Below are 15508 nucleotides of genomic sequence, written 5' to 3'. Positions count from 1 at the left end.
AAACTATCAAACATTAAGAGTGAACTACAGAAAATTATTTTACTTATATGCAGTTCAAAAACAGGTACAACTAATTAATCTATGAGGCTAGAAAGACAGTTATTACCCTTGAAGTGAGGAGAGGCAGTAACTCTAAGGATAACTGATAAGGGTTTTGGGGATGCTAGTTATGTTGCTTCCTGATTTGCATGTTGTTACCAAGATATTAATTTTGTGAAAATCCATCAAACTGCACCTTTAGGATTTGCGCTTTTATGTGTATTACACGTCATTTAAGTTTTAAAACATATATCTAAAACAAAAGATAAAAATAAAACATACTCCAATGCTACTCACATTATATGCAGCAGCATTATATCATTTTTTATTTCCTCAGTTTTAAAGATTTTCTGAAATATGTTCAGGCTGCCTTATATTTTTTCTAGAATAATAAAGAGTTAGTGCTTCCTTTGTGCCAGACCTTGTTCAAAGTACTTTAAATACATGAAATCATCTAATCTTCATAGCAACCCTAAGGAGGTGTGTTACCATTGTCATTTTAAAAGGGAAGAAACTGCCACCCAGAGGTTCAATAATACCCAATATAACACAGCACCTAAGTGGAAGAACTCAATATGGACCAAGGTAAACTAGCTCCAAAGCTCAAATGCTGAGACATTATACCTACACCACCTCTCTAATAAAAGTTTACCTTTTTACAGTGAAGGGTAAAAAAACATAATTAAGAAAATAAGTTAATCAATCTAAATCACCACTACTCCACTACTTTATTAACTTTCTGTGCAGTTAGATGCTAAAATATAGGTGCCAAATTGCATGTTGTAATAAGCGGTATAAGCATATGGAGTGACTGGAAGTTACTTAGAGTTTACAAAAGTGTACACTTTTTTTTTAATATACCTCTCTTCTATTCTGTTCTTGTCCATAAGAGGCTGCTTAATCCACTGGTTAACCAGCCTTTGTCCTTGAGGGGTTTTACATTTATTCAGCAATGCGGCCAGAGACTGAGAGCCAGAAGTATCTTCAACAGAACCCTAGTAAACAGAAATAAAACAGGAAAGCAGCAGCCTCATTAGTGACCTTGCTATGCCATGAAAAAGGATTACTTAATTTTGGAACAAGAACACTAACATTGGGTACTCTCTGATAGTCCAGTGATTACAAGTCTAAGCTCTCGTGCCAAAGGCCTGGGTTCAATCCTTGCTTGGGGAATTAAAATCCCACAAGACTCATGGGAAAAAAAAAAAAACCCTTTACTCTCCAAACTTGTGACAACACAAAACTTAACATTCTTCAAATATTAAACTGAAATGTACACAGAAGCTCCTTATCTGAAAATCAGACTTTTACTGTATTAATCTGATTTTTTGCTGTATATTTTCCCCCAAAACAACAACACTTTATAATTACTGCAGTTTTAGACATAAAACTTCTTAAAATATAAGTTTTTAAAACCACTGTTAATACATAATTTACTCATAAAGTCAGGACAAATTATATTTATATAGTTTGCAATTAGAAAAATACAGTAATCCAAAAATATTTAAGTATAATAATATTTCAAAATATTTAAGCTCCTTCTTTAAAGTCTTATATTCTATATATAAAAGCAAATATTTTTAACTGATGTATTTTTTTTTACCTGGAAAAGGTTAAGGGCTCTCACTGCTGCAATATCCAATTTCATGTACTGGCTGAAGTCAAAAGTAGTCAGTTCAAACTGTCCAAAGTTTGAGTCATCTGATAAGAGTTCTAAAAATTTGATTACTGCAGACAAGGAAGAAACTGCAACCTAAGATTAAGAATTTAAAACAAAAGATGGCTATCACTAGAATTCTAGAGATTTAAAAAAAAAAAAAGGGAATATGAAAATAAATTTCAAACATTATCATTTTTCCTGGTATTTTTTCCCAATTCAAACCAAGAAAATCAGACAAAGTTTAAATAAACCTTTTTAAGCCTAGAAAATTATTTTAAGGAAGTGAAAACTTACTGTAATAGCAACACCATTTATAATAGCCAAAAGGAAAAATTATGCTACTGTCCACCAAGAGTGAAAAGGGTAAAGCCTGACATATTCACATTGTGGAATACTACATACAACAACAGATATAAGCACAAACAATCCACAACACGTGACAGTACAGATTATCTCACAAACATGATACTGAATAAAGGAAATCACAAGAGCACAATCTTTATGAGTCCATTTATATAAACTACAAAAATAGATCAAACTAATTCATACTGTCAGAGGTACTAATGGAGGTTAACAACTGGAAGAAAACGTAAAGAGGGTCTTATGATCCCAGTACTATTCTGTTTCATGAGTGCTGGTTATGTGGGTATTTATAATTCATAAAAATTTAGTTATACACTTATGACACATAACTTCCTTGTATATATATTTAAATAAGAAATAACTGTCTATATTACTAATATAACATAACATAAAGAAGCTAAGGACATTAAACTGATAGCCCAATGAAAATTCTATTTATATTTGGTACCAAATTCATTGTGAAGGTGCATATGTTTCCTAACTGACAACACAGTCATCTATCTGCCTCTGCCAAATATACAAGAATCCCCTGTTATGTCACCATCAGGGACAGATGGTAACAATTTTTAGTGGCCCTAAGACGCTTGTGTGCATGGTCAGTTGCTTAGTCATGTCTGACTCTTTGCAACCCCACAGACTGTAGCCCACCAGGCTCCTCTGGCCATGGAATTATCCTGGCAAGAATATTGGAGTGGGTTGCCCTTTCCTCCTCCAGGGGCTCTTCTCACCCAGGGATCAAACCTGAGTCTCCTGCATTGGCAAATGGACTCTTTATCACTGAGCCACCTGGGAAGCCCTCAGTAGCATCTTCCAATTTTCAACACTACAGTAATTTTCTCTAATACAGCTTTTCCTTGACTTACGGGGTTACATGCCAATAAGCCTATCATAAATGGAAAATGCATTTAATACTGTGAACCTACTGAACATCATAGCTTAGCCTCATCTGCCTTAAATGTGCTCAGAACACATTAGCCTATAGTTGGGCAAAATCATCTAACACAAAGCCTACTTTATAATATAGTTTAATAACTCAAAATTTATTGAACACTGTACTGAAAGCAGAAAACAGAATGGTTCTATGGGTACCGCATGGCTGTAAGTGTATCAGCTATTAAACCCTGTGATCCCACGGCTGACTGAGCTGCAGCTCGCTGCCCAGCAACACAAGAAAGCTGCACCAAATACTGCTAGTCCAGGAAAAGGTCAAGATTCAAAGTATAGTTTCTACTGAATAAATATCACTTTTGCACCATTGTAAAGTCAAAAAAAAATCGTTAGTTGAACCATAAGTCAGGGAATGTCTGTACTGGGATTATTACTCATACACAATGGCTTTTCATTCTGTCACACAAAGAAAGTAAAACAGATAAACTTAGTTTATAAGGATCAAACTATTATGTGATAAGCAATGACTGTAAAATCATGACAATAATAATAGTCTCAGTTTATTCTGATTTGAAGTCAATTTTGAAAATTATAAGTAGCTATAACTTGCTCTTATTTAAATACACAAATTTTTAACTTGTCAGTGATCCACTGACATAACCATTTGAAATAACCATTCAAAGAGGTTTCTAATATTTTACATAAAAATGTAACTCCCAAACCATACTTTCCTCAAAGATTTGAAAAATTGAAAATAAACCATTGTTTGCATGTTTATGTCTTAACACTGAACACAATCAGTGCCAATTTTTGAGCCAAACTGTTTAAATGTAACATTTATTTTGCAATTATTATGCACTATGTATATTTCCATCCTTATTACTTTCTAATCTCCACAACAATCCTTTAAGACATAATGAAGCTGAAGTAATTTATTTAAAACCTCACAGCTCCTATATAAAACTTTAATAGTACCAACTATGTTATCTCACCTACTTAGCTGACAGTAATCAGGCTTTCTGGTGAAACCAGTAAAACAATAATCTCTTCCTTACCCCAAGGATATATGTTGTGTAAATATAATGAAGTTATATTTAAGATTATGCTTGAATTTTTCTAGTCATTTTCACAAACTTCATCACAGATTAAAATAAGCTTAAAAATCAGTGATCCATTTTAGGCTTTGAAATATAGATGACAGAAGCATCACCCTTCTAAAACATCACTATTTAGGGGTAAATTCACATTTGTAATCCACATACCTGGTTCTCCATTTCTGGCAAGACAGCACTATTCATCTGTTCTCCCTTCTTGCCTTTCAACAACCGGTTGAGGTCCTGATAAATATCTTTCGTGGAAAAGTCAGCTCTTTTTCTTTCTGTAATCAAAATTCCTCCTCTCTGAATAACCTATTTTACAGGAAATATTTTAAATTACTAGGAGAAAAGCAATACAGAAAGTTGTGCCACTGACAAATATAAAATAACAACAATTTAATAAACAGTTTATTAACCCACATTATATTGTTACACAACAATACATGCAAGAAAATGTTGGTAACATGTATTTTAAAAATCTATAAATAAAATTTTCGTGGAAATTCAAAATTAGGCTTACATGAAGCTTTCAAAAAATAGTCTCAGTAGTAAAAACTATTAACAGAATAATACTTGGGGAAAGTTACCTAGATATATTTATGCTAAAAATGCCCATCACAGATTTGCTAACTCTCAAGTAGTTCTTATCGTATCTGAGGCTCACAAGAAGAAAAGAATCCTTAAAAATCTAAAATAATAAACCAGATACGTATACAAACAACAAAATCAGAACTTTGTTAAAATAAAAGAATCAGAAAAATAAGAGGCTAAAGATCTACTCAAACTATTAAGAAATAAATAATCCTGAAGAACTGGATCTTATTTGTTACATCCATGCTAAATATGGGCACAGTGTTTTACCTTTAAAGGCCCGACATCACCTCTCCCCACCCTGCATCTCTCAACTATGAAAGCACTTCTTTTATTAACTGTGATCCCTTTAAGATGACATTCAGTTCAGAAGGAGAGAGAGGAAGGGGGTAGGGGGAAATGACCTAAGGGAGAACAAGTCCTAATAAAGATACAAAGTTTCTGTCAAAATATTGAAATGGTTCTACTTTTAAAATTTTTCTTAACTAAAACAGTATCATGTTACTTTAGAGGCACTCCTAGCCTTGGATTCTCTATCATAGACTCCATTCCCTTACCTGCCTCAGTTTTCCCATGTCTCCAGCAGTCTCCCCTCCTGGTATAACACACTCCTTTGGTCCAATCTGAATCAGGAGAGCCTCCAGATTGGAGAACTGATCATTATCGGGGAACTCACACAGTCCCAGCTTCCTCTGTGTGGCGTCAACATACCCAACTCCGACCTGTCTTTGACCATCGACTGTAGACATTTTAACACCCACAACACCAATGGAAGCAGACATATCGTTGTTACCAAAGAGAATATCTTCAAACTGAGAAAGATTACCTGGAGAAGCCTAAGCAAAAATAAAGAGAAACTTTAAGAAACTGTTCAATGTACTTTAATATTTCACTAGCAAACAAAAATTACCCAACCTAGATGAATTTTATTAACAAAACATTTCCTTACCAAACAGAAAATTACTTATAACCATGTATTCCAATTAATATTACCATATTTTCTATAAAGTATCCTCCCTAATTTTCCATAAGAACACTTGGGCACATCTCAAAACATCAGTATCAAAAGTGATTTTCAAAAAAAAAAAAAGTGATTTTCAGTTTGAAATGTGGCAGCTAGGTTTATACTCACTCATTCATCAAGGAACCCAAAGGGATAACCCTCTCAATGGTATGCTTACATTTCTACACTCTGCCATACTACCTATTGGTTACACGTATTGAAATTTTCACTGAGTAGTTATACACATATTGCATTATTAGCTTAAATATTAACCTTGGATAGTCATCTCTCTATATCAATATATTTGTAAAATGCACACTGTTCTAGAACAATGATTTCCAAATAAAGGGTCTTTGACCTATTTTCAATATTTCAAAAAGATTACAAATCTCTTTAAGAATATATTAGGTAACTAAAGGGTTTTCTTCTTTGCTTTTGGCTCTACTTGTGTCAAGTTGGTGGGTTACAGCAATTCAACATGATCAGAAGCTGACAGCTGCCTGTTAACATGAGGCATTTCCGGGGCAACTGACGGACCACAGTATGAAAACTGACATAGTCAGAAATAGTACAAATGAGCAGTGACAACCAAACTTAGGCAACCCGTAACCATCAATAGTTCTTGGATGTGTTTAGCATCATAACAGTATCTTTTCACAATATGGTTCTGAATATACTGAAACTCTATATGAATCGATTAAAATCTGAATCAAAAATGAAACAGAGGGACTTCCCCAGCAGTCCAGTGGTTAAGACTCTGAGCTTCCACCACAGGGAGCGTGGGTTCAATCCCTAGCCAGGGATCCTGAATGCCTCACAGCCCAGCCCCAAAAAAGAAAATGTTATGGAAAACTTATCTGATACTCAAATTTAAGAGCACTGATTTCAACTCACAAACATAAACACCGTATTTTCACATACATGCTTCAGATTTACACACAGGTTATGAAGCATATCTTTAAAAAACCTTCAAAAATGAACCAGTAGCTAATAAAAATTGAGTTTTTGACAGTACTAGATGGTACTAAGGTCCCTTCCTGCTCTGAACATATTACTGAGAACACGGGGAAAAAAGTCATTCACAGGGACTTCCCTGATGATCCAGTGGTTAAGACTCCAAGCTTCCACTGCGGGTGACACCAGTCTGATCCCTAGTCAGGGAAATAAGGTCACACATGCTACTTGGTGTGAACAAAAGTTAAAAAAAAAGTCACAGAAGTCAACTACCCTAAATATCACTAATACTTTACAACAGAATCAATAAGCTAAAAATTAAGATATATCAACTTTAGCAGCTTGTAAATCTGAACTTCTTAAAATGTCAGAATGAAGATACTACATTTTAACCTGATCAAGATACACACTTAATGCCCCCCCGCCCCCGATCTAAAAGCTAGGAGTTAAAAACAATTCATCTAAAAGAATTCTGCTGACCCAAAGGAGTGAGGTGTGATGAGCTGATAAAACAGTTAATCACCTAAATTCATGATTCCACATTTTGGTGTTGCTACTAACTGAGCTTTGTGAAGAGTGAGATAGAAAAACATCATGTTTTGGTACCCTCAATTTTCTATTAAAATCTTTCAAGATGTAGGATAATACTTTAAGTCCCACTTTTCTCAGTAAAGTAGCAATGAAAATTCTAAGGAAACTCCATCATAACATGTGTGTGTGTGCGCACTCACGCTCAGTCATGCTCAACTCTTGGTGACACTATGGACTCTAGCCCACCAGGCTCCTCATCCATGGGATTTTCCAGGCAAGAATACAGGACTAGGCTGCAATTTCCTCCTCCAGGGGACCATCCTGACCGAGGGATCAAACCCGATTCTCCCGCACTGGCAGCGGATTCTTAATGCTGAGCCATTGAGGATAATACTCTCAGTCCCACTTTTCTCAGTAAAGTATCACTGAAAATTCTGAGGAAACTCTGTAACACAGGATGCTAAATTCTCTCAGATGTAATCTTCAGGAAATGTCTACATTTTCAAAGGCAGGGCGGGGGCGGCGGTGGTGGGAGGCAACATGGAAGGGATATTGAAGTATATTATACTTGGGGCAGCACCAACATCACGTTTAAATATTGCACACACAAAAACTTTCATAGGCCTTTCAGGTCAGAAAACATCTTGAAAACCTTCTAATTTTACATTTATAAAGAAACAGATACAGGAGAAGGCTGGGAAATCTGCCAAGATCACCCAGAGGAGAAAAGAAATGAGATGCACCAACTGCAAGCCCAGTGCACTGTCCCCCGCTTACCACATGTTTATTCCCCTGCAAGGATAAATCTCAATTCCCCAACATTTTAACCTTTATCCAGTATTTATGTGCATGTATTGGTTTAGTCACTAAGTTGCGTCCTACTCTTGCAACCTCATGGACTGAAGCCCGAACGCCTCCTCTGTCCATGGAATTCTCCAGGCAAGAATACTGGAGTGGGTTGCCATTTCCTTCTCCAGGGGATCTTCCTGACCCAGGAATTGAACCAGGGTCTCCTGCATTACAGGCAGATCCTTTACTGACTGAGCTACAAGAGAATGTACTGTGTGTGAAGAAAAACATGACTTTACAGACTAAAAATAGTCCTAAATAAAACAAGCTAGCACAATCATCTCCATGAAGGCATCAGAAGCACAACAAGCCCTTCTAGACATACCTAGGCGTATGATCAGCATCAAACAAAGTTCCAGACTTTAAAAAAATTACGGTCAAATGAAAGAGAAAGGAATACACAAAGAGCCAAATACATTACAAATGTGTATAAATGAATTTCCCAGAACATGTTAATTTGTGTGATATTACTTCAAAACCAGTAAAAATCAAATTTTCTTTAATGCTGGCATTCAACTTTACGTAAGAGCTATCAATTACTTGAGTTTCAGTGACAGTGACAAAGCTCAGAGTACTCATACTCATAAGGAGTTACTGAATTTCTGAATTGCTATTAAACTGCAATTTTAAAAACCACCTGCTAAAGAATATTGAAGTCTCTCAAAGGATTTTACCATCACAACCTGGCTAAAATATTAAAGCAACACAGAATTCTCTTGTGTTTTTATTTTTTCTATTCTTAAAAACACAACTAAATTTAAAAGGAAGATAATTACCTTAAATGCCAAATACCAATCATTCTCCTTGGAGGCCTTATTTCCAGCTCTGTTCTTATAAACTTCAACTCTGTACTGACGAACTAGAAGAAGATCTTTTACAAAAGACTCAAAATTCATTTTACTGAGCACAACACTCTCCAGAGTCTTTGCTCCTAAAGAAAAATATTAAAAATACAGGTTACAGATTTCAGGATTTAAAATCATAAATGTTCAAGACCTAAGACAATGCCTCCCCCCTCAAGATATGTTGTTTTCCCAGTAATTCATTCACTCAATAAACTATCAAGCACCTATTTCATGTCCCAGAGATTCTAGTAGGTGAAGGGTATAATATGGTAGATAAATATAGCCACCGACATATCAAAATAAGAAATTAAGATTAAAAAAATGAATAAATATATATACAGCTGATGCTACTTATCCTTTTTCATCACCTGTTTTTAATAAGTTTGGATAAAAGTCTTATATAACTATTACAATAGTTATATATATAATACAATAGTATTTATATAATTTTTTCAGAAGGTCCATAAAATAAATTACTAATTATGATAAAATGTTCTAGGTAACGTAGTTCAAAAATTGAAGATTCAAAAGGTACTTCAAAAAGGAGACTTTCCTTTTCACCACTGTCCCCTACACATTCAGTTTACCACCCAAGTGTTACCAGTTCATAGAATATATTTCCAAACAAATTCTATGCACACACACACAGGCAAATATAAAGCACTGCTTTTTTTTCTTTTCTATAACTCCACAGTATACATACTGTTCTATATCTTTTTTTTAACTTTGATATAGTATTCTAAAAGATTGTTCCACTAATACATAATCAGATTCTTTCTGTTACAGCTACAACATTTCAATGACCCTCAGGAAGTTCTATAATTAATCTCTTAGTGATGGACATATAGGTTTTTCCAATTTTTGTTATTACAACAGGTTACATGAATAATCTTGCATGTGCTTCATTCTCTAAACATTAGAGTGTAACTCTGAGATAAAGTCCTAAAACTGGATTTTTTCAAAGGATGATACGTGTGATTTTTATAAATATTGCCAGACTATCCCCCTTGGTTGGCTATACCAATTAACACCACCATCTGTAAAGTATTAATGCCATTTACTTTCACTATCCAGTCAACAGAGTTTTAAAACCTACTGGTCTTCATCTCATATCACTGGTTCTCAGTTGGGGAAGATCTTGTTCCCCTAGTGGCCACTAGCACTGTCTCGGAGCATCTAAGTTGTCACAACTGGGGCAAGGGAGTAATAATGGAATCTAGTAGGGAGAGGAGGGGATGCTGTTACCCATGCACAGGCTAGCCCCTCACAGCAACAGATTAACTCTTTAGTCAAAAATATCAATAGTGCCAAAGTGAAGTCAAAGTGAAAATTGCTCAGTCATGTCTGACTCTTTGCGACCCCGTGGACTGTATGTCCATGGAATTCTCCAAGCCAGAATACTGGAGTGGGTAGCTGTTCCCTTCTCCAGGGGATCTTGCCAACCCAGAGATCAAACCCAGGTCTCCCACACTGCAGGAGGATTCTTTACCAGCGGAGCCACATATTACCTGATAGTCTTAGATGTATAGTCTTAGATGGACTGCAGGATCTCATCTTAGTTTTGATTCATAAATAACAATTTCTTTACAAAATAAATAAAATCACTCACACCATCAAATGGAATTATAACTCAATTTTCAAATAATACAGGTAATACCAATTATTCACTTAAAGGTAATTCAGAATATACTTGCAGGGACTTCCCTGGTGGTCCAGTGGCTAAAACTCCACGTTCGCAATGCAGGGGGCCTGAGTTCACTACCTGGACAGGTAATTAGATCCCACATGCTGCAACTAAATAAATCCCACATGCTGCAATAAAAATCACCATTAAGATCCAGCACAGTCAAATAAATTTCAAAAACAAAACTACAGAATATACGTGCAGATTATTCTGACAAGTCTGGATCTTATGAGAGACTTAAATTTAACAACAGACTGTATCAAGCACAAATATTAAATACAAATTAAATAAATGACACAATACAATTATTTTGTACAGCAAGACACTTTCAGTATCATTTTACTAGCTACAAAAGCAGTGGACAAGCACCCCTGCTGTCACAGACACCCTGAAAACAGGCTCAAATCTTGCCTCTCTAAAATTATTCCTTAGAACATTTCTTATGATCTAATCCAGGACCAGGTACAGGGACCAGGCAGGTATCAAATGAGCAGAGAAAGCCAAAGGAAGAACACAACTGACAGATGACAAATGACTTCAAATGTGGGAACTGTGACAAAATGAGGAAAGTACAAGGTAAAAGAAAAAGCTAGACTCACTAGGTCAGAGGGAGCAGCCACTGGACTCAAGCTACTGCTAATCTGCCCAGTTTCCAACTATGCAGAATTTCCAAGAGAAGCTCAAAATCTGCACGTTTTCATGAAACCACCCAATCTTTAAAATAGGCAATTAATTCAAACTTTTAAGAAAACATTATTTAGGTTGCCATTTTTCAACTCAGCAAGTATAACACAGCCACAGACTTCAATAGACTATCTTTCTTTACCTTGCATTTAGAAAAGTAAGCTGCATGAAAATTATGTCTACTCTGAATGTTACTCCTTCAACAAAGCCTCCTCACATTCTCAAGAAGCGTATGAGAGATCTAAGGTCTATCCAGGCTGCAATAGTCTCACTTCTCCCAGTTAAGACTCACTCAGGACCAGAACGTCAGTGGAATGGTAGGCCCCATTTAAACTATTTCCTGTTTTTGCCTGGCACATAAGGTGACTACCTAATCCCACTTTGCCCAAGACTCTCCAACTTTTAGCACTGAAAGTCCAGCACCCCAGGAGCCCTCTTAGTCCCCATGCAAACCAGAACTATTGGACAACCTATTAGCTCATCCAGTTGCATACATTATTTATGGTGGCTCAGACGATAAAGAATCTGCCTGCAAAGCGGGAGACATGGGTTTGATGCCTGGGTCAGAAGATTCCCCTGGAGAAGGGAATGGGTAACCACTCCAGTACTCCTGCCTGAAGAATTCCATGGAAAGAGGAGCCTGGTGGGTTACAGTCCATGGGGTGGCAAAGAGTGGGATATGACTGAGCAACTAACACTACACTGAATATTATTCATATGATGAAATATTATCATAAAAAAATTTGCTCATGGAAAGCACTGAACCACAGTCAATACAATATTAGAGAGGAATTTCTCCCAGAGATGTTTATAAATGCCACTGTAATCATCGGTCAACAACTTCCAATAAATAGAGCAATGAGCTTCAAAACAGTTATATCATCCTTTAATTTAGAAGGCAAAACATAAAGTCCAACTCAGCAAAAACACGTCTGGGAAGAGAGGAAAAAAACACTGGTCTGGCACATAATTCAGAAACAATTCTTAAATAAGCCTAGTAGGATGTGCCAGCATACTTGTCTGGCCAGCACTGATTTGGAATTTGAATGCTTAGCACACATGAACAAGTACTCTCAGATCCACAAGCCCCAACACTCTCTATTATTACATCTATTTGTACATCAAAGTTATCTGCCTGGCCAAGGACGGAGGGATCCAGAGTAATCCTGTCTTTCTATAGACACACTCAACAGGAAAACACATTCACAACAGCACTGCCTTATTTTGGCTGTATCAAGCAGCATGAGGGATGTTAGTTCCCTGACCAGGGATCAAACCTGTGTCCTCTGCAGTGGAAGCACAGAGTTCTAACCACTGGACCACCAGGAAAGTCCCCAGGGCAGATTTCTTTAAAGTGGTGGGTGAAGAGGCAAATGAGATGATTCCCTTCCCCGCAAGGCCTCTCACACTTCCTCCATTACTAATCTCCAGATAGGTTGTCAAACCATCTCCAAAGATACTGTTATCTTCCAAAGATACTATTTCTCTCAAACAAGTGACACACAGATGTGGCAATGCATTTTAAGTCTTGTTTACAGATAAGCACCAGATGTATAGTTACTCTATGTTTCTGGTGAAGAGTTTGGCTGTATGCTTTAGGTCTGAAAGCCAGGAAGAAAAACTGAAGGGGAGCTGGAAGAGAAAGCTACCCAGCCTCCATCTGGCACAGAAGAAAAACCTCAGGTTGGTACAAGATTCTCCGCCTCAAGAATAACTTGGAACCCCCATCTTCATTTAGCTGATGGTGTGTCTGCTACTGCCGGCAATGTGGGAGACCTGGGTTCAATCCCTGGGTTAGGAAGATCCCCGGAGAAGGGAAAGGCTACCAACTCCAGTATGCTGGCCTGGAGAATTCCATGGACTGTATAGTCCATGGGGTCGCAGAGTCAGACATGACTGAGCGACTTTGATTCACATGTGGGCACTGTACCAGGGGCTGGGATTCAGAGGCAGAGACTGGTAAGGAGAAGGTCCTAAGGCAGGGAACACCTAAGAGGGGCAGCTAACCAGGCAGCCTTAAGATGGGAGTCAAGAAAGGTTTCCAGGAGGAGATGCCTTCTAAGCTGAGTTCTGACAGCAAAAGAGACAAAGCATAAGGAACTTTGTTTTCTAAGGACTCAGATTTCTCATCAATAAATTGAAGCTGGGTACTAACACAACTAGCAGGGCTTTATAATAATAATAATGTATTACTAGTTGTTTTAGAGTCAGAGAAAAGCAGACAAAAGGATATGAAGAAGACTAAATGCCAACAGAATGAACCAGACAAAGAGAAGAAATGATCAACAGAAAGCCATCTGTGAGAAGAGGAGATGGGCTCCAGACCACAGCAAAAGGCTCCTCTCTTCACTGGCACAACAGGGAAGGAGAGAATGGATACAGATGACATTAAAAATATAGGTTCAAAAAATATTCCAAATATGGCTCAACTAACAAGGGGATTAAATGAAGTATGGTACATCCATACAGCTGGAATATTTGGCAATAAAAAGTAATGAAGGATTGATAACACAGATGAAACTTGAAAATGTTCAGTGAAAGAAGTCACTCAACACCAATGTTTCGAGAGAGAAAGAAAGCAGATTTGTGGCTGCCTGTGTTTGGGAGGACTGAGGGGAAAGGGAAAGTTCCTGCTGACGGGTACAGGGTTTCTCAAGACTCAAGTGCAATTTAGCCTCTCTTATAATGCCTCTTCTGCCGACTAGTCTTTGGCAACCCTGTCTCCGCCTCTTCTGTAACTTGTTCTGCAGCATCTTCCACAGGTCTTCAACTGGAATGAGATTTCTACCTTGCTCTCCACTAAAGGGGGGCTTCCCTGGTAGCTCAGACGAAACCGCCTGCAATGAGGGAGACCTGGGTTCCATCCCTGGATTGGGAAGATCCCCTGGGAGGGCATGGCAACCCACTCCAGTACTCTTGCCTGGACAATCCCCATAGACAGAGGAGATTGGCGGGCTTCAGTCCATGTGGTCGCAAAGAGTCCCCAGCAGGACTGAGCGACAAAGCCTAGCACATCCAGAGACTAAGCAAACATGCACTAGAGGGAGCTCTGTGAAGGTGGGGATACTGCCTTTTCATCTATGTACTCTCAGTGTCCAGAACCCTGCCTGACAAGGTAGCTTTCAATAAATGTCCATCTGCTGAATTAAACATCTTTCGTCAGTAACATCCCATCTGCACATGGCAAAGGCAGGTATAAAGCCTGCAACTCCTTACTCCTCCCAGAATGTTCACTCACAAGAGTCAGAGATAAAAGATTAAAATAAAACAAGATGTTTAGAACATCTAACTCACAAGAGGGTGAGAAGTTTGTAGTAGCTTTCCAGGGAGAGAGAATGCTAGAGAAATGGGGACGGGTTACCGAGGGCGCTGAATGCCGAGCGGAGTCACAGACATCCATGACTAACTCAAGGACACACAGCTGGTAAGAGGAGGGGCTAAGACTTGGATCCAGGCAATCTACTCCAGAGTTCAAGGTCCCGACCACCAATACTGCCTAGCAACTGTAGACACTGTAAGTCCCTGCGCTGAACAGCAATATAAATCACGTTCTGCCAATAAGTAAAAACACGTTGGTGACATAAAACGGTCTCCCTAAACCCCTTCTATTCTAAATTTCAATCCTGGACTGGCATTTGTGATAACGAGGATTGGCAGCGTTTGTGATGAGATCCACAGCGCCAAGGCGGGGGCTGAGAAGCAGACACCCACGCGGACTGCAAAAAAAAAAAAAAAAGAACAATGTGTTCAAACGCCTAGCATGAAGCCAGGCACATAGCGATCGCTATTAGTTCTGATCCGGGGCAACTGCCGAGGGACAGACTTAGGGCGGAGGCAGGGCAGGGGGCGGGTGGCGCCCCTCTCGGCCAGGCAGGGACCGGAGCACGCGCAGTACCCCCACGAGACACCAGCGTCCCCGCCCCCGGGCCTCCCGGCCCGACACCCTACCACTTCCTGAGAGGAGCCACTCTGCGGGGTCCCCCCCCCCCGCCCCGAGCCCGCGCCGTCCCCGCCCTCACCTGCCGGGCCCATATACTTGACCACCCCCTGGGTCTTGAACACTTCGCGGGCGGCCAGCAGAGCGTCCTCCTGGTGCGCGGTGTAGAAGTCACCTCGGTCAAAAAGGCGCACTGTGGTGGTCGGTTTCTCCGGCATGCCTTGGAAGAAGCGCACAAAGCCGACCTCGGCCGCGCTCTCCAGCTGCAACGTGTCCTTCGGCTGCACCGCCATTTCGAAACCTCTCCGCCAGCCGCCCGAGAGAACTGCACGACCCCGCACCCACCAAGATGTTTCCCGCCTCCCCTCCCTCGCCCCCCAAGC

General features: G+C 38.8%; 1 protein-coding gene across 1 annotated transcript in view; it reads right to left on the bottom strand.

Annotated features, from left to right (window-relative positions):
* The window catches only part of MSH2 (mutS homolog 2), a 77542-nt gene extending 62034 nt beyond the window's left edge, over positions 1 to 15508 (bottom strand). The window contains exons 1-6 of the mRNA XM_040224737.1: positions 15208 to 15508; positions 8752 to 8906; positions 5196 to 5474; positions 4213 to 4359; positions 1643 to 1792; positions 901 to 1034 (exon numbers count right to left, since the gene is read on the bottom strand). Coding sequence (XP_040080671.1) covers positions 901 to 1034; positions 1643 to 1792; positions 4213 to 4359; positions 5196 to 5474; positions 8752 to 8906; positions 15208 to 15418 — 1076 coding nt within the window. The 5' untranslated portion in view covers positions 15419 to 15508. The remainder of the gene's footprint in view (positions 1 to 900; positions 1035 to 1642; positions 1793 to 4212; positions 4360 to 5195; positions 5475 to 8751; positions 8907 to 15207) is intronic.

The sequence above is a fragment of the Oryx dammah genome, unplaced genomic scaffold (assembly GCF_014754425.2).
Source record: "Oryx dammah isolate SB20612 unplaced genomic scaffold, SCBI_Odam_1.1 HiC_scaffold_25, whole genome shotgun sequence".
In the NCBI taxonomy this organism is placed as follows: Eukaryota; Metazoa; Chordata; class Mammalia; order Artiodactyla; family Bovidae; genus Oryx; species Oryx dammah.
The sequence above is the reverse complement of the archived record's forward strand: the minus strand, read 5'-3'. Positions and strand labels throughout refer to the sequence as shown.